The following is a 22,164-nucleotide window of genomic DNA, read 5'->3' as shown; positions in this document are numbered from 1 at the left end:
AGGAACCAACATAGATCAACAGGAGCAACGGATAACAGGACATGGTGTTGGTCAGAACATGGGCAATTCCGAGTTTTAAATAACCTCAAAAGTATCTAAAGGAGATATTAGGAGTTTGGCCAGACAAGTGTTGAAGTCTATGGATAAGACATGGTTAAAGGTTACAGCAGCAGATTCAGCTGCAACACAAGCATAGTCAGGTGATATAATAGGGATAAAAGTAGTCCGTTTTGATGGTAGCATGAATGCGCGTTCAGAAACTCATCATGGAATTAACCACATCACTAAAATTGTGAACCATCTGGTTCAGCCTCAGGTAATTACCAAGGAGAGGGTTGGAGTCAGTAACTATGGAGCAGAGTCAGTTGTGCAGACTGAAGATAATAGCTTTTATCTTTCCAATATTTAGCTGTAGGAAACTTCTATTCATCCATTGACCAGGTGTCAAATGCAGAATGTTAATCAATAGAGTTATTTGAGGGGCTGAATGGGTGGCAGTGTTGAGGTGTATCTGAGTGTTATCATCATACAGAAGAAAGCTGACTTGTTGAGGAGGGTGTCACCAAGGGGCAGCATATAGGTGAGAGAAGAATAGATCCTTGGGGACACCAGAGGTAACAGTGTGAGAGCAGCAACCGACATCATTGTCTGTGATTCTCTGAATACCACTGGATAGCTAAGAATACTTGCAAGTAAAAGCATCTTATAATCATTACATACTTTATTTAGTAATGGTAGTGCTGGGATAGGTTAGACATGCATCTCTGGGACGTTTTCCAGATGCAAACGATCGCTCCTCAGTTGATTTAAAATTGTGCTCTCTCTCGTACATGTTTCATGGTCTGTGGCTAATATCTTTATGACAATGGAGAACATCTTCATGTAGTAAAAATGACATAAGTGACTGGAAATCAGAAAATACTCCTTGTAAATGGCACTTTTAATTATTTTGTGGGACCGGATGGTATCAGGCTAAAAGCATGTCAGAACTTTGCAGATAAATTTGGATAGTTAGAAAATAACTATGAATAGTTATGGTTGGCTTAAGGGGATGGACCTGGGACATCTTTGGGATGGGGGGGTGGTCAGATATCTATTAGGGGATTCAACTACCTTTAAGAAAGCCCTGTACCTTTGACATTTTTAAAAAAAAGCATAGATGAATTTGGCCATGAAATGTACTAAACTCATTTGAATTTATAAGCTGTCAAAGACCTGTCAAAGCAGTTTTACTCAGATTGGGTTTGCAGAGCTGCAAAAATGTCCAATCTCTGCGCTCCCCAAAATTGGGCCATTTCTAGAAAGTCTTTGTTTGTGGGCCAATGAAATATTCAATGGGTTAATCATTTGAAGCCGTCAAAACTTACCGCTGCCAATTTCATGTTTTTGGTCATACGGTCCTGCCAAGCATAGCAGAGAATGTGAGGCAGGTACAGGGTGAAGTAAATGATCCCACTGCAAGCAGCTGCCAGATTGGCTTTGGAGAAGAAAACGCTCATCAGAAAACACTGCATAATAGTGGCCACGGTGAACACCAGGAGAAACACAAAAAGAAGGAACGAGTTGCTGTAGTGAAGCACATTTCCTCTCTGTAATGAAGAAAAGATTCTCAATTAACATTATAGAGGATAATAGGTGAGTCATACAAACTCCTGTAATTCGTAATTATAAAGATCATAAAATTTACATAGCGTTTACACCAATAAATATTCAGAAGTGGCTAATGCCAAGTACCCTGATAATAGCACACATTACATAGCCTGATTTTTAGACAGTTTCGATAAGCATACAGAGGATAGATGATGAAATAAAGTTGAGATTAATGACATTAATGGAGCTAACTAAAATGAGGAGGAACAATATATTACTAACTGTAGGTGAGAGGTCAGTTAGCTTAATTGGCTGGATGACTGATTTGTGATGCAGAGTGACACCAACAGTGTGGGTTTGATTCCTGCACCAGCTGAAGTTACTATGAAGGACTCTCCTTCTCTATCTCTCCCCTCACCTGAGGCGTAATGACCCTCAGGTTAAACTACTACCAGTTGTCACTCTCTAATGAGACAGCAACCCTGGTAACTTTTATTTGTAAGATAGTTAACCTCTGCAGTTAATAATACTGTGGCATGAAATAGTTATGAAAACAGAGTTTTGGATCAATCTACCATTTTTTTAGTTACTAATTTAGTTATTAAGCTATAACAGATATGTCCATAATTTTATTCAACTCTCACCTATTGTTTCCATTACCAAGGAGTCCTTATTACCAATGTCCAATGAGCCCAGGTCATCAGAGGCAATGGCCAATGAAATGGTTGAATATTTGAACCTATCTGTGCCATACAGTGCTATGAAGTGCTCCAACTAGGGTTCATTAGGGCAGCAGCTTAATTCACGCAGCACCTCTGTTCAATATTCACACTGCACTTGAGGCATATGAGGATGAATGCCAAGTACTTAGATTGTGTATATATCTGAATTCTTACCATTATCACTATGGTTGCCAGCACAGTACTGGCTGCCATCATGGTGAAGCTGTCGATGAACCATGTGACCCAATGCACCCAATTACTGACTCCCATGATTTTCAGGGTTTCTTTCAGCCTGAGCTCCTTCTCGAGCACAATACTCTTCACAATCATGGAGACGGAGTAGATCCAGGAGAGCACCATGAACATTGGGAAGCAGCGGGTTAGTGCTAGCATGAAGCTAGGGTGAGAATTAGCAGGCACATTGAGGCGATGGAAAGGACAGTGGACAGGTGCAGCAAGAAAAATTGCAGTGGAAAAGGCATATAATGAAAAATATTAATCAAAGAAAATAATACTTAATATGTAATGGTAGCACCTTGATAATCTACATTGTTCACTTTCATCTTTTCTTTGCCCTGTTCTGTTGAAATCCTCATTCATCACTTCAAGAATTAGCTGCTCAGATGCTCTTTATCAGCTTTCACAGAGTTTGCTGAATTCAGAATCCATTATCCCTCACGAGAAAGGCTGTGAGAGCCAACTTTATAGATTTATTCCACCTTAGTTCATTTTACCTTCTTTTTATGGAACAACGGTATGCACCTTTACCATAAATTCAAATTAAATGGCTTGTGCATTTTTTAAAATGACAACACTACACATTCTAAAACAGAAACAGAAAATGCTGGAAATACTAAGCAAGTAGAGAATATCTGTGGAGACAGAAACTGAGTTATAGAATTATATTATAGAATTATAGAATTATTCAATTATAGAATGATAAAATCCCTGTAGTGTAGATAGAGGCCATTCGGCCCAGTGAGTCTGCATCAATCCTCTGAAGAACATCCCACCCAGACTCACCGCTCTACCTTATCCCTGGAACCTTACATTCACCATGGCTAACCCACCTAGCCTGCACATCCCTGGACACTACAAGGCAATTTAACATGGTCAATCCACGTAGCCAGCATATCTTTGGACTTAATATTCCTAAAAAGGAATCCACCCTCTGGTTAGGAAACCAATAGGAAGCCTATGCTGCTTCTGTGGGGGGATATCCCAATCAAGTGTTGGGCATTCCCCAGGACTTTAGGAGTCTAGGGGAGGAAATCTCAGCCCTAGAAGCTGTCAGCCAATCCGAGCAGCACCTAGTGGCTGCTTCTTGAGCCACAGTGAGGCTTTCTCTGAAGGTGATAGTGGGAGCGGGGAAAGTGAAGCAGGTTGGTGGGTATGGCAGAGGGTGATCAGATGGAAAGGCAAAAGGAAGGGGAGGGAGGTGTGGAGGGGTAGACAACTGAGATGTTTGATCTCTCCTACAATTATAGAGGCCTACACACCAATATAGATTAGAGTGGTGCTGGAAAAGCACAGCAGGTCAGGCAGCATCTGAGGAGCAGGAAAATTGATGTTTCGGGCAAAAGCCCTCATCAGGAATGATAAAGAGCTTTTGCCCGAAATGTCAATTTTCCTGCTCCTCAGATGCTGCCTGACCTGCTGTGCTTTTCCAGCCCCACTCTAACGTAGACTCTGATTTCCAGCATTTGCAGTACCCACTTCTGCCTAGACACCAATATAGCTCACTCTGGAGGGGCTGCATTAAATCCTCACCAATGTTACAGATCAACAACCCTTCAAGAAAATGTACAGGTTACAGACCTGAAGCACGAACTCTGTTCTTCTCTTCACAAATGCTGCTAGATCTACTGAATATTTCCAGCATTTTCCCTTTTAATTTTAGACTTCCACTATCACAGTATTACATCTTTTAAGCTATAAGAACAAGATAGATTGTGCCCAAGCTGTGAAGTCGCAGTATGAAGGGTGGAGCATTGATTACCTAAAATAACTGTCATACAGAACATGTGCTATGGACCTGTAGCCTTTCACACTACTTACAACAGACCACCTCTACTTAGGGCAGTATTTACAGGCTAATTGTTTGCTTTAAATCTTCCAGGGTGAGCTGCCTGGCAGAGACTCAGGCCAGAAAAGGTCACCTGGATCCCCACAATGTGCTGTCACTGGGTGAGGGTTGTAGCAACAATCGCTTTCAAAGTTTTGAAGTTATGACAATTGTCAAAAACAATGAGGAAAGCTTCATTAAATGCACTAAATATGATGTTACTTACATGTCATCAACAAAGCAGGGATACGGCATCTGTTGGACATAAACCCCTGGTGGCACTTCAACGTTGGTGTGAGTCCTGATAATTCCATGTTCAATCATGTCTTGTAAATAAGCAAAGCCTCCCCAGATGTAGCGCATATCCTCTACTGGATCAGCTCGTGGACCTGGGTCCCAATACCTGAGGGATAAACATCGAATGGAACCACATGACAAATGGATTAATTGGTGGGGGCAGCCTGTAGTCCCAGCAATGGCCACAATATCAGGGTGGCACTGCTGAGACTGCAGAGAAGTCAGTCGTTTGATTGGCTAGCAACTCTCAGGGGTGGATTTTCTCCTGAGAAAGGATTGACAATCCCTTATTAATCCTTCTGTCAGTGTTGACCAGAGGGATGCAAATTACACTTGGATTGTGCTCGAGCTTCATTTTGAGGAATGCAGAATGAGACTGACCTGGACGCTTCAATACAAGTTTTACTGGCTTTTCCTGCTGAGAAGTTGCTGAGTGGCAGCTCTTATAACCATGCGTGAACTTGCCCTCACCGCCTTCAACTCTCCACCCCAAACAATATGTCTAAGATGCTCCATAATGTCCAGGCCTGTACCACTGGTTAATCACCAGAACTGCCAATCTATTCTCACCAACATGCACTTGCCTTTATAGAGGTTGTTCTAATGGAAAAGAAGTGACAGAGGCTGAGCTAATGTAAGCAAGGAGAGAGACGACTGACGAACTTTTGCTGGATAGGTAGATCATAAAATATTTTTAAAGGGATACATGAATTTACCAAGAATCAAAAAGAGCTTTTCGAGGTGCCTAAAGACTCTGCCAAGAATTGGCTAGGACAGAAAGGAAGGGCTGCACAACCTGAAAATGTGGGAACATACAGGAGAAAGTGAGGACTGCACATGCTGGAGATCAGAGCCAAAACGTGTGGCGCTGGAAAAACACAGCTGGTCTGGCAGCATTCGAGGAGCAGGAGAATTGACGTTTCAGGCATAAGCCCTTCATCAGGAATGTGAAGGGCTTATGCTCAAAACATCGACTCTCCTGCTCCTCAGATGCTGCCTGACCAGCTGTGTTTTTCCAGCGCCACACTTTTCGACTGGGACCGTACAAGGATGAAGTTTTCAGAAGTAGAGTGAATGAAATTGTGAAGGGATTTATGGATGGATGCAAAAGGTGGGGTTTAACAAGGCTATCTGTGAGGAGCAAGATGGAAATGCAGGAAAAATGGAATGGCCAATTAGGCCTCTTTATGGGAAAGCTCGTGACACGATGAAAATGGCTCTGTAGGAGTCATCCGGACTTCCAGGCTAATCGATGGGAGACAGGGGTTCAAGTTCCACCATAGCAGCTAGTGGGAGTTAATCCGCATTAATAAATTCTGGAATTGAAAGCTATTTCAGTGAAGGTGGCCATTAAGCAATTATTGTTGTTATTAAAAACCCATCTTATTCACTCATGTCCTTTAGAGAAGGAAATCTGGTCTGGTCTACACGTGACTCCAGATCTATGGCAATGTGATTGGATATGAACTGCCCTTTATGATGACCTAACAAGGATGCTCTGTTCCAGGACAGTGAGGGATGTGTAACAAATGTCAGTGTCCTTGTCAGTGCCACCAACATTACAACTAAAGGACAAGGAGTAAATAAAGTCTGTTCACAACACTTTGTCCTCCAAATTGAGGGGGCCAGGCTACCGCCCTCAGTATTTTGCACCATTCTGTACATCTGAACAAAAATATTACTATCAAATCAGATGACCACAGGGATAACACACCTTAGTCTATTCTTGCCTATTATTATATATCCCAATAAGTCAGCGGGCTGTAATCAGTGTTGAATGGCTTTTGCCCGAAACGTCGATTTTCCTGCTCCTCAGATGCTGCCTGACCTGCTGTGCTTTTCCAGCACCACTCTAATCTAAAAATTGTAATCGGTGTGGTGTTGTTGTTGTTCGATTTTCTCTATCCACCTCTGAACATGTGGGGTGATTACACCATTCAGCTATTTCAGGTAACTTAGTACAGACTAGGCATCAAGCTTGAAGAACATGGTAAGCTGTATGGCCCAAGTCTTCACTATGTAGTGCCTTTCCCTATCGAACCATCATAACAACTGTAATAGAGTCTCTTTGTCCAAGTTGCTGTTTTGATTTAAACACAGTGACCCTATAATAATAGCATAAATCATACTTTTGGCACTAATGCATTCTCATGCTAATGAAAAGATCAGATTATGCAGTCTAACTTTGTTTTCATGTTACTGTTTATTTGAGTGAGCAAGGCATCCTGTACACTGTTCTCCATACAGTCAGCAATGTGACTAGGGCTGGATGCTCCTGGAGTGGAGATTATACTGGGGAGTGAGGTGTGAGCAAGTGGTATGTTTCATTACAAGAGAAAATGGAATGTTGTGGGCAATGAAAATAACATTAGTTCTTTAAAACAGTGGGTATTCCACTCTACCTGATTACTACCCAGTTCATAGAGATAAAAATATTTTGTGTTTAACACTGAAATAGGGTTGGGGGGGAAGAAATAACAAAACATCATGAAACAAAGAGGAATGATAAAGAAAGAGCTGCACCAAACCTCAATGGACTCAGCATCCATGGGGATCATTCAAATGATTGTACTTTGATTCATTGTATGAAACAGTCATCCATTGTATAAGAGTTACAATTCAAGGAGAGAATACGTCTGCTTCAGGAATTTTGGTTCAATGCCTCGAATTCTAACAATAGCATTTCTTGGCTCTGCCAATGGACATGATATTTATTGTATTGTTCGGCCCATCACAAAATACCAGCACAGCAAAGGCTATGATTTCTTCTAAAAGAGTTAGGTACTTAAAAACATTGCACAGGATAGGATCAGTGAGGCAGAACCAGAGAACCTTTAAATGTATTTTTGGTTCTCGCCTTTAGTTTAAGGTGCGGTTCTGTTACTCTCAATGTTTTCTGTTAAACAGAACCCAACATTGTTATGGGCAAAACATTCCAAGTCTTTTCAAATCTATGGATTAGCTCCAACCAATCTTTGCAATCTTCTATTAGACCTTATATCCCATCACTCACTCATAGCCCTTCTGTCTCTAGTCATTTCCAACACACATTCCCTGTTCCCTGTTCCTGACTCCTGATTTCTGATAAAAGGTAACTGACGCGAAACATTCTCTGTCTTCAGAGGCTGCAAGGCTTGCTAAGTACTGTCAATATTCTCTGTATTTTAGATTGCCAACATCTACAACACTTTGCAGTTATGTAATGTACAGACGGAGGTGGGAAGGGAGGTGATGCAAATCACACAATGGGCCCTGCCTATACCCTACACCTCTGCAGTAAATTTACAGGAGGCACTAAAATTAAATTGACCCTATGACATTGGAAATAACACTCATACTTTGCCTCTTCCTCAATCATTGGTCACATTCAAAAGTAATATGTTGTCCAAATCCAGGGTAGACTGGAAAAAGCAAATTACTGTAGTCAGCCGGTCAGATAGACAGGGCTTGCAGGTGGTGCAGTGCCTGCAGGTTATCGTTTGGATATTTCTCTCTCTGTGGAATGAGATTTTCCCTATGGCGTTTTATGAACTTGCTGAGAATTTGCAGTTGTTAGTGCATTTCGCTGACAGGAATTCTGTTCACACACACCAATGAAACGAACCTGTCTTTTATTTTGTTTGTTCGTTCCACTGCATCAATGTCCATTCGGATTTTATATTTCACGTGAGTTGGAAGCTTGTTCGACCAGGGGTGTAAGTCCACAAACACAATCCCAGCCCAAAACTTGTTTTCCTCCAACAAGTAAAGTGCCCGGTGGGTGAGCTGCCCTTCGTCAGAAAGGCCTTCGAATTTATCCAGGTTTAAACACTGCAAATAACAAAAGAGGTTATGACCTTAAATGCACAGCCTAACAAATAACAGAGTGAGAAGATAACAACTAATGGTGCCTTTAACTATTTGCTTAAAACGCAAACCAGTAATTAACCTGCCTTGACCCCATCGATGTCTTTAAATTGTCACACTTTTTGTCTTTTCCATTTATCTTGTACTTTTAATGTAATAAAGACATTTCACAGGATTGTTCTAATATGTAGTATCCCACCTGGCAACCAAATACTTGCTTTAAAAGGTTTTAAGGAGCAAATTAAGACATGAAAGCCAAAAGGTAAATAGCATTTGATCCTCCAAAACTCTGCATCTACCAATTCTCTTCCCCATCCATATAGCTTTCATTGATAGAATAAAAAAAATCTGGAAAACTACTTAAACCTGAATTTTGACTGTCTGACAAAGGGACACAGGTTCCAAACTGGAGGGCAAATAGAAGATTGGCATCAGAAAATTCCTCTTGTAAAAAATGATCAACAAACAGAGGTTCACTTTTGAACATAGAACTGGAGGCTTTACTCTTGGAATCTTTTAAGGAACTAATAGATTCCATGATAGCAACAAGTGCACTTGTTTCAGGTGTATGAACAAACGTGATCTGAATGGCTTTTCTCACCAATATCTACTTTGTGATCTTTGAAAAGATCAATTGAATAGGAGTTGCTCCAGGTACTTGTTTTTTTTCAAACGTTAAAGCCATAGAGGGATGATGAATAGTGTATTCCGATAGTGGGGGAATGATTCAGATTAAATGGGCACATTTCATTTCATTGTCATGTGTTACAGAGTTAGGAGTTAGGTAACATCTTTGATTTTTTTTCTGAGTGTGCTATTAGAAGACATTAACCCTCAATTACTTTACCTTAAAGTTTTGATAAGGCTTTTAATCCGAAACTGTTGTCATAATGTCAAGACACATTATCTAGTAATTGGATGGTCACTGAAGTAAATGTAGTTGCTAGGGAATGAAGTTAAGATTGTCTAAATACCCAGTGTAATTCTCAATTTTCAAACTGATACCAGTAAAATCTGTTGGCACAAATAGATTAGTTTTATTAACATTGAAGATAAGACTACAAGAAGCCGACAGCACTGCAGTAATCTTGGAGTGAAGTGCAATAGAAACACAGCATTCCACTGAAGCTCCAGTTTCTCAACCAAAGAATGTTGATCCTCATGTGAAATGAGGAGACAAAGATCTCTTGAATGAGAATGAAACAAATGGACATCACAACAACAATTACTTGCATTTATATCGGAACTTTGATATTCCAAATGCTTCATGATAATGTAATCAATAAGACATTGATATTGAGTCAAAAATAGGTGACATTGACATGTAACTGCAGTTTTAGTCAAAGTGGTGAGCTTAAAGCAATATCTTAAAGCAGCGAGTCATGAGGCTAAAGGGTTTGGCACAAGAATTCAAAACATGATGCAGAGCACAGGTGCCAATAGTGGAAGTGGGGTCAGAATTTGAGAAACACAGTTCTCAGAGGATGGTAGGGTTGGAGGAGGTTACAGAGACATGGACCGAGGGGATTGTGAGCATGAGAATGTGAATTTTAAAATGGAGGCATTGGTGGATCTGCAGCTAATGTAGTAAATAGGACTGGGTGCCAGTTAGGATATAGGCAGCTGAGTTTTGGATGGACTTGCTAATGGAGGTCAAAGATATGACGGAAAGAAGGTCAGCTGCCACCTGGGAACACCATTATTTCCTGACTTAGAAGATATTGCTGTTTCTTCATTGACTTTTGGTCAAAATCATGGAACTCCCTCCTTATCAGCCTGTGAGAGAATCCTTCATGTGGACTGCAGTGATTCATAATCATTTTCTCAAGGGCTGTTACAGACAACAAATGTTGGCCTTTCCAGTTTTGCCTACAACGTCTGAATCAATGAATAGTATTTTTTATAAAGTCCATCTTGTCCTATGCTGAGATGACTCGTTTGTCAACATATAGTGCTCTCTTGCTTATACTTAGCTAACACATGCAGCAAAAACAACATAAAATAGTTAATTTTTGCAACACAATCACATTCCAATTAAATTTGACTGTTTTCTTACCTCCATGTAATTATTGAATATGCTTAAGAGTTGATCTGTTATATTAAAAATATTTTGCCAGTTGAAGTTTGGAATCTCTTCTGCATGTTCAATAGATTGTCTATCGTATAGGAAGTTTAGAATGTCCTTAGCTGTTAAGTCTATGTCTTCCAGTTGTCTGTTTATGAAATATGATACTGTGGGGTTTTTTATTGAGTCCTGTTGGAAATAAAGAGTGGTAAATGGATCAAAATTAGATCATAGTCATAGAGTCATACAGCATGGAAACAGACCCTTCAGTCCAACCAGTCCATGCCAAACATAATTCCAAATTAAACTAATTCCACCTGTTTGTTCCTGGTCTATATCCCTCTAAACCTTTCCAGCTCATGTATTATATGTCTTTTAAACATTGTAATTGTACCCACATCTATCATTTCTTCGGGAAGTTCATTCCACACGTGAACCACCATCTGTGTAAAAAGTTTGCCCCTCGTGTCCTTTTTAAATCTTTCTCCTCTCATCTTAAAAATATGTCTCCTAGTCTTGAAATTCCCCTTCCAAGGGAAAAGACACCTATTGTTAACCCTACTTAGGTTCTTTACTCAGAGAGTGGTAAGGGCGTGGAATACTCTACCTGCCAATGTAGTTAACTCAACTACATTAGGGAGATTTAAACAAAGCTTGGATAAGCACATGGATGATGATGGGATAGTGGAGGGGGATGAGCTAAGAATAGTTCACAGGTCAGTGCAACATCAAGGGCCGAAGGGCCTGTTCTGCGCTGTATTGTTCTATGTTCTGTATTCTATGTTCTACCTCACGATTTTATCAACCTCTATAAGGTCACCTCTCAATCTCCTATGCCCCAGTGAAAAAAGTCCCAGCCTATCCAACCTTTTGTTATAACTGAAACTATCCATACCTGACAACCCCCGGTGAATCTTTTCTGAATCCTCTGTAGCTTAATAATATTCTTCCTTTAATAGGGTGACCAGAACTGGACACAGGACTTCAGAAGAGGCCTCACCAGTGTCCTGTACAACCTCAACATGACTTCCCAACTCCTGTACTCAAGGGATTGAGCAATAAAGGCAAACGCACTAACACCTTTTTAACCACTCTGTCTATATGTGATACAAATGTCAAAGAATTATGTACCTGAACAACTAGGTCTCTCTGTTCTACAACACTACCTGAGGCCCTACTATTAATTGTAAGAGTCCTGCCCTTTTTGTTGTACCAAAATGCAGCACCTTGCATTATTCAGATTGAACTCCATCTGCCAAATTTCATTGACCCATATGAACAAGATTCTTCAGTAACCTTAGAAAACCTTCTTCACTGTCTACTATGCCACAAATTTTGGTATCATCTGCAAATTTACTAATCATACTATCTATATTCTCATCCAAATCATTTATATAAATGACAAACAAAACAGGATCCAGAACTGATCCCTGTGGAACACTGCACATGACTGGCCTCCAGTCCAAAAAGCAACCCTCCACCACCACTCTCTGTCTCCTGTTGTTAGGTCATTCCTAAAAAGAATGTGTTGGAGAAGTTGAGCCTATGAAAACTCATATTGAACATACTCCATTTTAGATTACCTTGAAACATTCCTGTGCTATGTATAGAATGGTTATATGGTGTGCAAAGCTCTTTATCTTTTCTATTCCAACAATGCACCAAAGCTGCAACATTAGAAAAGCATCCTTACAACAATGGTTCAACATTTCTCACCTCCCAGAATTGTTGGCACCTCAAACTGAGAGTAATAATTGATACCTTGTTAGGGGCAGCATGGTGGTGTTGGCACATTCTCTCTTGGAGCTGGATTAAGGTTACCCTGCCTCCGTTCATGTAACAGTCTAATAACAATCTAAATAAACCTCTTCAACATAAACTCACATTTGTGTGGGATTTCCATGAAGAAGGTATATTAATCTTTTATAAATAGTTAGGTATTGTAGAATTTTTTAGTATCACCAATTTATCCTTACAGTAGCCATCTATGATAGTCTCGCCTGTCACTATGAATGGTCATGCTTGACATGGTAAGGACATGCAAAGTACAGGCTGAGAACAAACAGGCCATATAAGACCAGGTAGAGTAAACAATGAAAGTAGGAAAATGTTAAACATCTTTAATCTGCTGTTATCTCTATCACAGACAACTAATCATTAAAAACAAACAGGAGAACAGAAGCTAAAGAACTAAGAGGTGGATGGTTGGCAGCTAAGGTCACGTTTTGTCCTGGTGACCAATACTTACACGTATTATGTTCATTTGTACACTGTTTTGGAAGAAATTCCACAGCTGAGGCTTCACCTCATCCCAAATCTTTCCAATCCTTTTAAGTCTGTGTAGCTCTTCAAATGTGACATTAGCCTGTGAAGAAAGTTCCATCAACTTTCATCAATGTATTTAACTAATTAATAGTCAAAGGTATGTAACATGTGCCTGAACAACTTCTGCTACTGCAAAAGCCCAGACTGATCATTCATCTGAATTGCTACTGCCTTGAGTCAGCAATGTTAAAACTTAACAATGCGCTTCTGTGAAAAATTAAGTCAGTAACATAAATTGGCATGTACAATAAAGACCAGATGTAAAGTTTATTGTATGCCAGGTTGGAAATCAGAGATTCTGGAGTGTGCATTCACTATTTGCCAGCTTCCCTTCATCTGAGCAAGGACACCTTTTCAAAATTCTAACAAAACAGAATGGCACAAAGAACATATTTCACGATTCAACAGACAAAATGACTTTTTACATAGAGCATAGAAAACAGACAATAAAATATTAATCTAACAAGCATTTGTCAGCAGCACATCTAGATATATAGTTCAGCCATTTCTTAAAAGCATACAACTTTAACACTTTCATATCTGGTCAAGTGCCTAACAATGGTAGTTGCAGATGACCTGCATCTCTGCTTTCGGTAGCACTTTATTATTTTTATCAAGTGGAATAGTACACAACTTAAATTGTTACCATCTTACATGCTTATTTATCCAAAGTTTGCATCCCACATTATTAGGACAATGACAAACAATTTGCTATGATGACCTCAATTTTACATGGTATTAAAATTCATAATTAATTTTAAACATAATTGACATTCTGTATTGATAAACATTCCTATTAAGAGATAAGGATTTCACAAATGCATAGATATAATATTATTTAGATACAGTGTGGCAAAAACTGAAAATACCAAAATTAGCCATTCAAAAAAAGTAAAAAATTATTTTTATGAGAAAAATTGTTCTTACATTTTTTATCAGCTGTTGGGTTGCAGGGGAATCTGGGGCAAACAGAATCTTTCCCATCAGTAATGGTTTCACCACATTCCACACTATCTTGGTTGCAGGGTTGGACTCCATGTTTTGATTTAGTGCATTACAGAATGGAGCTATAAAGAGCAAACATTAATGTTCGTATCATCACAGTCTGATGTTAAATTCTATTAAACCAGATCATAATTACATTAAATTCGATATGTATGCATGCTTGACCTTCACTTCTCACTAGCAAAACACTTCCCTCCACAGGTGGTGACATCTATTAGGTTAAAAGTTAGGCAAAGGCCACTCAGGCTTAGGAATCATGGCTACAAAATGGCTACACAGACCTCTTCAACTGGCCTCAATAAGTTCTTAATGAACCATCTTAGTTATGCATAGGTCCTGGCTAGAGGCAGGGAACCTGCACATCAGTCTGTGGGGCTATTTTTAAACTTTTACTTGACTTTATTTCTGGCCCAGGAAGAGCACAAGATCGTGTTGTGGATGGGAGTTTTTGATTGAAGATTTTACATTCAGTTCCGGAAGATTGGTGGTCACACAGAAGCCATTTTATTTGGTTCTGTCAGTTGGATGGGATGCAGAAAGGTGAGTTGCCATTCCTGAACACAGCCTTCAAACCCAAGGCAGTCCAATGTGTCCAAACACCTGAACCAACTTGACAGTGGATACTCGAACCCAACAAAATATGAACTTCAAATTGAAAGGGTACACATTTTAGTCCTTCAGAATCCAACATTCAACTTCTTATCGCTATCTATAATTACTAGAGAAAATGTCATGTTTAATGAGTTAATACTTACTGGTTGTGTAATCATAAACATATTTTGACTCTTTCTTTGTGTTGTTGATTCCAAGAAAAGCCTTGTAATTGTTATCTTCATACCAGTTGAAAGAGAAAACACGAGAGCCTCCATTTTCAGGATATCCGCAAATCAAATTTGACAACAGTTCCATCAACTGACTGAATGTGGCTGGTCCATCTTCAGTAAAGAATGGGTAAATCACTTGGAGCAATTCTTGAAAGCTGTCCTTTGTGATAAACTGAGTGGAGAACAATTTAACAAAAAAAAGTCATGAGAGGTGATCACCTTCACACTTGCTTTGAATAAATATATAAATGCATCAATGAAAAGAATGCTGAAAACAAAAATAAAAATGGAAAGTCCAGAAAACATGAAGCTGATTGGTTAATGTCAGAAAGAGAAAGAATATTTCAGGGAGACCTTTGATGAATAGCATAGAATGACAATGCTCTTCATTTCTGTTGTTAACTTTCTATAGAGTTCAAACATACCATTTATGATGCAATGCTGACATTGTTAAAAATCACACAACACCAGATTATAGTCCAACAGGTTTATTTGGAAGCACTAGCTTTCAGATGAAGGAACAGCGCTCCATAAGCTAGTGCTTCCAAATAAACCTGTTGAACTATAACCTGGTGTTGTGTGATTTTTTTTAACTTTGTCCACCCCAGTCCAACACGGCATCTCCAAATCATGCTGACATTGCATTCAGTAAAATATTCAACGGAGCAGATAGAGGGAAATTATTTTGTCTGACGATGAAATTTTGGAACAAAAATAATCCTGGAATATACGATAATTAAATTATTAAATTTCCAGGACATGATTCCGTGTAGGCTGAGAGACAAATCATAGGTGTTAAGGTTTTTTTCCCATCCTTTTCGAATACATTCAATTACGAATTAAGGTGGCATGTGTGGTTTACACTGCTGCCTCAGAGCACCAGGGATCCAGGGTTCAATTCCACCTTTGGGTGACTGTCTATGTTGAGTTCTCTCTGTGCCTACATGGGTTTCCTCCAGGCGCTCTGGTTTCCTCCCACAGTGCAAGGATGTGCAGGGTAGGTGGATTGGCTGTGCAAAATTGTCCATAGTGTCCTGGGATGTGCAAACTAGGTGGGTTAGCCATGGGAAATGTAGGGTACAGGATTGTGGGTCTGAATGAGATGCTCTTCAGAGGGTCAGTGTGGAATTTTAGATTAAATTCCTGACAGTGTGGAAACAGGCCCTTTGGTTCAACAAGTCCATAACGACCCTCTGAAGAGTAACCCACCCAAACCCATTTCCCTCTGACTAATGCACCTAACACTATGGGCAATTTAGCATGGCCAATTCACCTGACCGGCACATCGTTTGGGAGGAAACTGGAGCACCGGGAGGAAACTCAAGCAGACAAGGGGATAATGTGCAAATTCCACACAGACAGTCGCCCGAGGCTGGAATCGAACCCGGGTTCCTGGCACTGTGAGGCAACAGTGCTAATCACTGAGCACTTGATGCGCCAAATAGCCTGCTTCCACACTGTAGGGATTCTATCACTCTGATTCTAAAACAAAATTTGAAATGGGAAGGCTCAAATTCAGTTCATCATATAAAGAGTTTAGATGTTTTCCAATTGGAGTAGGAAGATTCAGCAGGGTGAACAGATTAAGGAGCCAACATGGGAATGTGGTGTGCAGGGTGATGGTGCAGATGAAAAAAGGAACTCAAACACATCTAATCTGCATTGGCAACCCTGATGTAATCTCTTAGATTAGCTTTGATTGCCGAAAGCAGTTTTACAAACAATGGGCTGGAGTGATTGCTACTTGCATGGGACACATCACGTAACACATTGCTGTGAGAATTTTAGAGTAATATAAAGTCAGAGCACTAACATCTTTTTCAGTTAAATTCCATGTGGGTGTGAACCTGTCCCATATAATTCAGAACAACCTAACTCAAAAGTCATTGATGAGAGTGATTTAAGGTTTTTAGTACTAATTCAGTGACAGTATTAGGATGCATGAAAAACCTTAAACATGTGTGCAGAATGTATGTCAATTTCCTTACCTCCTCTAATATGGGTGATGCATCATTCATAATTCGCACCCAAAAATGCAGATCTATTCCTTCCGAGTAGTGGTTCAGTACTCTTGGAAGCTGAAAAGAAGACAGCATGTTTATACACTTTTATCTTTGTTTCAGGAGTTCTAAATTAAGTAGAATGCTGAAGTTGCAGCAACCTGGTTCAGTCTCACCCGACTTCTGTAAACTCATACAGTCCCATAACTAATCCTCATCTAATTTCCTTCCCTTACATCTTTCCATCCTTCAGAATCTGGCTTCTTGTGCATTTTACCCTCCCCTTACTCAATGATGTTTTAGAAATTCACTCATGGGGGACATGGACACTGTATTTATTGCCTGCCCTTCGTTGCTCTTGAGTAGGTGGTGATGAAATGCCTTCTTGAACTGCTGCAATCTATTTTCTGTAGGTTCACTCATGAGGGAGCCCCCAGATTTAGGAAGGAGTTGCCAGATTTTAACCCACTGAAGAAAAATCGATATGTTTCCAAGCCTAGATGCTGCTTGGATTCCCAGGGAAAATGCAAGTGATAGAGTTTCCATATATCTGCTGCCTTTGTCCTTTGGATGGAATGGACACGCATTTGGAAGGTACTGTCTAAGGAGCCTGGGTGAGATTCTGCAGTATATCTGGTACATGGCGCACATTGCTGCTACTGACCATTGGTGATGGAGGAAGTGAATGTTTAGCCAATCAAGTAGGTCACTTTGTCAAGCATCTTGAGTGTTGTTGGAGTTGCACCCATAAGGCAAATGGGGAGTATTCCATCACACTCCTGACATGTGCTTTGTAGGGGCCAGGCCAATAATATTTAGGTTACATAATCTGGGTGTAATGTGTTAAACTCCCTTACCTCTCCCCCTTTAAGACCAACCTTCCCTAATATCCTTTTTTGTCTGATTATGTGAAATATGTTATTGACTTATCCTGCTTTGAAACTACACTGGACATTGGGAAGGAGGCCACAAAACCTTAAGAAATTCTGTGTCTTAAAATCTTATTCTCCACAGCTACCTGATGAAGGAGCAGCACTCTGAAAGCTAGTGCTTCCAAATAAACCTGTTGGACTATAACCTGGTGTTGTGTGATTTTGAACTTAAAAAATAAGAATAGGAATAGGCTATTCAACCCCTCTAGCATGCTCCAACATTCAACAGGATCATGGTCGATCTGACTTTCCTCATGTCCACTTTCCTGCCCTTTTCCCATAACTCTTGATTCCTCTACAGCTCAAGAATCTATCTATCTCAACACAATATACACAAGAATGTTTCCCACACAGCTCTCTGTGCCAAGGAGTTCCAGAGAATCACAACGCTCTGAGAAAAGAAACTCCTCCTCATTTGAGCTTTAAATTGGCTCTTTATTCTGAGACTACGCCCTCTGGTCCTAGACTCTCCCATCAGCGGAAACATCCTCTCAACATTTGCCCAGTCAAGCCCATTAAGAATCCCATATGTTTCAATGAGATCACCTCTCATTCTTCTAAACTCCAGTGAATACAGTCCCAACCTCTTTAGCCTTTGCACATAGGGATATTATTAGACCCTGTTATACTGCATTTTTCTGCCTGTTAATAACTGGATTATATCCACCATAGGGTGCTTAGAAAATGTAGAAAAGGAAATATTAAGCAGTGGAAGATGAATGACTAATTTCACCTTGAAAGCAGATAGTCAGTCAGGCAACTCTTCACAATGTGACTTACTTATGGATGTCACTACAGATACTTTATACAGTATGGGTATGGGTATGGGTGGGTTACGCTTCAGCGGGGCGGTGTGGACTTGTTGGGCCAAAGGGCCTGTTTCCACACTGTAAGTAATCTAATCTAATCTAATCTAATACAGGTCAAAAGTATATGTAATGAAGATAACTCATAACTGGTTATATACTTTTCCACAATAGTAGAAGGCCAAAATAATAAACCTACCATTTGGAAGAGTTTGAAGAAGTCCACGTTTGCATAAAGTACATCTTCCATTCTCTGGAGCCGTTGGTGGGAAAGCACACAAATTCCATTCAGGACAGTGCGCAGTCCTCGGTGATTCATGAAGATTAGGAAACGATCCAGCAGAACTTGGCTGCATGCTATGTCTTTGAGGGCTATGTCTGGAACTCCATAAGCAAACTGGAAGTAAGAACATTTGCAAGCACCATTACATCTAGCTGACAATTCCCAATTGGCTTGTAAGATTCATTTTCAAAACCAAACCACAACACATATTTTTACATACACAAATGGTAATATTCTCTTAGGTCCAAATAATTTATAATGTGCTCAGGTTTTACTATTTTAGTTTCAATCGTTCTTGTGTACAAATGGAAACTATGATCACTTGGCTGGCTTCTTTACTTTAAGTAAATTTGAGCTCATCCAAATTTTGCCGCTTGTAACTGAATACCTGTGAACCCATTAAGCTGTGCTGCTGACCCAAATAGGTCGGGCAACAACTTAATTTTAAAATTTGTATCCTGCTGTAACCATGTCTGCTCTATTCACCCCCCTCAACATCTTTGCATTGCAATTCTGGCATTTTGTACATAGAGTCATACAGTCATATAGCATGGAAACAGACCCTTCAGTTGAACCAATCCTTGTCAACCATAATCCCAAACTAAGCTATGGACCTGCCTGCTTCTGGTCCATATATCTCGCTAAACCTTTCCTGAGCAAGTACTTATCCAAATGTCTTTTAAACATTTTAATTGTACCCACATCCACCATTTCCTCAGGAAGTTCATTCCAGCTGTGAACCACACTTTGTAAAAAAAAGCTCCTTATTTCTTTTTAAAATCTCTCTCCTCTAACCTTAAAATGTGCCCCCTAATCTTGAAATCCTCCATTCTAATGAAAAGACACCTAACATTAACTCTATCTATATGCCTCATTATTTTATAAACTTCTATAAGGTCACCTTTCAACCTCCTACACTCTAGTGAGAAAAGTTCCAGCCTATCCAGCATTTCTTTACAACTCAAACCTTCCATATTCAACAACATTCTGGTAAGTCTCTTCTGAACCCTGTCCGGCTTGATAATATCATTCTTATAACTGGACAACCAGAACTGAACACAATATTCCAGAAGGTACCACACCAATGTCCTGTACAACCTCAACATGACTTCCCAACAACTATACTCAAAGGACTGAACAATGAAGACAAGTGTGCCAAATGCCTTTTTAATCACCCTGCCTATACGTGACACAAACTTCAAAGAATTACGTATTCGCACCTTTAGGTCTCTCTGTCCTACAACACTACCCAAGTGCTACCATTAATTGTATAAGCCCTACCCTTATTTGTTTTACTGATTCATTACTGATCGCTGTGTCTTCTAGCTGAGGATTCTGTGCTTTGTGATTTCCATTCTAAACCTCTCAATAGAGTGATAGAGTTATAGAGATGCACAGCACAGAAGCAGACTCTTTGCCAACTCGTCCAGATATCCTAACCTAATCTATCCCATTTTTCTCCACTTGGACCTTATCTCTCAACTTTCTTCTTTTAAGTTGCTGTCTTAGACGAAGCTTTTGGTGACTTGTCTTACTATTTTACTTTGTGGCTTGGTATCAAATTTTGTCTAATATTGCTCCTGTCATGCCTTGAATTAAGTTTCTGCACTACTTTAGTTTAATTGTTGCAGCGATGCAAGCTATTGTTGCCTCCTACTTTGATGCAACCATCTTATTTAAGCAAATTCAAACAAGTCTCTGAATAGGAGAGCCCAAAATGTCTGATCAGCAGCATGGGGATGTGATGATTCCAGTCTTGTGGAAGGATGCAACATTCTCCCAGATAAGATATTCTGTGCAGCAGATTTGTCATGACACAGGCAGAGTTGAGTGGGGAAGAGAAAAAGTATCAAAAGATGAAAAAGAACTCATTACAAAATTCCATTAATTTTATTTTAATCCATCTAAAGAAATTGCTCATCAATTCCCCTTCGGATACATCTGTCAAAACATTGTGGGAACATTCAAATTGAGATTGATAAGTCAAACTGCAAATGCCAAATCGAAATGTTCAACTGGTGCCACTTTGCCACTATCTCATCTATAACATTTTCCATCTATCTTCATCAATTAAATTGCATGTCTCTCACAGAATTGCTTGCGTTGGACAAAAGCAACTCATGAAAGCTCACAATTCCTGAAGTTGACAAATTCTTGGTAACCAAGCAACTGACATCAGAAGCTTGTTGATGCAGTTGGATTCGTCAGAGAATCAAGGTTAACTTTGCAAATTATCAATATATCATGCTTCAACCTCTCTGAAGGCACAGAATGTGGTGATCTTATTAATTTAGTGAAGTATAATCATCCCACTGTGCATTTAACCTCAACAAATATTTTCAGCCTGATTATAGTTCATTGTCTGGGTCATTGGATTGCTGATGTGTCAAAAGATTAATTACGCGCATGTCTTTAACAGACTGGTCAAATATTTCAAGATGTTTAAAGGACAAGATGTTAGGAGCTATGATTTAGGTATTGAAATTGAGCCAACTTATTTTGTTTTGAATCCTTCTTGGCTTTATTGGAAAGCATTCCCTCCTTTACCCCTCCCTTCCAGCTGAAAGCAGATGATCAGAACCACAGCTCCTGTGGGAGGGTTTTCATCAGTTTAACAGCTGCTATGGAGCATACACCCACCTAAAGGGAGATGTGGGTTATGTGGTTACCACCCTGTTTTTCCTAGGTACCCAGCCAACAGCACTGTAATATTATACTAAACTCCCCAGGCTCATTTCAATATTGGCTTCCCAAACACTGCAATATGACCAATTATTGTTTTATATCAATGATGCCAAGCATTAGATTTCTTGATTCACTAAACTGCTCTCAGGTGCCGCGGTTCAAATAAACTTAGAGATTGGCAAAAAATCTGAACACATATACAAACTAGGAGCAGGTGTAGGCAGTTTGGCTCTTTGAGCCTGCCCTGCCATTCATTAAGATAATGGGGTGATCTGATTTTAGATTAGATCCCCTACTGAATGGAAACAGGCCCTTCAGCCCAACAAGCCCACTCCGACCCGCTGAAGAGTAACCCACCCACATCCATTCCCCTACCCTATATTTACCTGACTAATGTACCTAACACTATGGGCATCTGGCCTGCGGGAGGAAACCAGAGCACCCAGAGAAAACCCACGCAGATACAGGGAGAATGTGCAAACTCCACACAGAGGCTGGAATCGAACCCGGGTCCCTGGTGCTAACCACTGAGCCATCATGCAGCATTTCTGCCTGCCTCTGTAACCTTTCACCCCATTGCTTGTCAAGAATCTTTCTATCTCTGCCTTAAAAATACTCAGAGGCTTTATCTCCACTACCTTTTGGACCATAAGATAAATGGCTAGAATTAGACTATTCTGCCCCTTGCGTTTGCTCCACTTATCGATCATGCTTCTGCC

General features: G+C 40.0%; 1 protein-coding gene across 3 annotated transcripts in view; it reads right to left on the bottom strand.

The window, feature by feature from the left end:
* The window catches only part of abca4b (ATP-binding cassette, sub-family A (ABC1), member 4b), a 147,573-nt gene that overhangs the window by 87,206 nt on the left and 38,203 nt on the right, over window positions 1-22,164 (bottom strand). For all 3 annotated transcript variants that reach the window (XM_072574615.1, XM_072574616.1, XM_072574617.1), the window contains exons 7-16: window positions 18,677-18,874; window positions 16,728-16,817; window positions 14,671-14,911; window positions 13,838-13,977; window positions 12,834-12,950; window positions 10,577-10,774; window positions 8,279-8,484; window positions 4,604-4,780; window positions 2,487-2,709; window positions 1,368-1,589 (exon numbers count right to left, since the gene is read on the bottom strand). In XM_072574615.1, the coding sequence (XP_072430716.1) occupies window positions 1,368-1,589; window positions 2,487-2,709; window positions 4,604-4,780; window positions 8,279-8,484; window positions 10,577-10,774; window positions 12,834-12,950; window positions 13,838-13,977; window positions 14,671-14,911; window positions 16,728-16,817; window positions 18,677-18,874 (1,812 nt within the window). The remainder of the gene's footprint in view (window positions 1-1,367; window positions 1,590-2,486; window positions 2,710-4,603; window positions 4,781-8,278; window positions 8,485-10,576; window positions 10,775-12,833; window positions 12,951-13,837; window positions 13,978-14,670; window positions 14,912-16,727; window positions 16,818-18,676; window positions 18,875-22,164) is intronic.

Source organism: Chiloscyllium punctatum, chromosome 7 (genome assembly GCF_047496795.1).
Source record: "Chiloscyllium punctatum isolate Juve2018m chromosome 7, sChiPun1.3, whole genome shotgun sequence".
Classification (NCBI taxonomy): Eukaryota; Metazoa; Chordata; class Chondrichthyes; order Orectolobiformes; family Hemiscylliidae; genus Chiloscyllium; species Chiloscyllium punctatum.
This window is presented reverse-complemented; position numbering and strand designations above follow the sequence as displayed.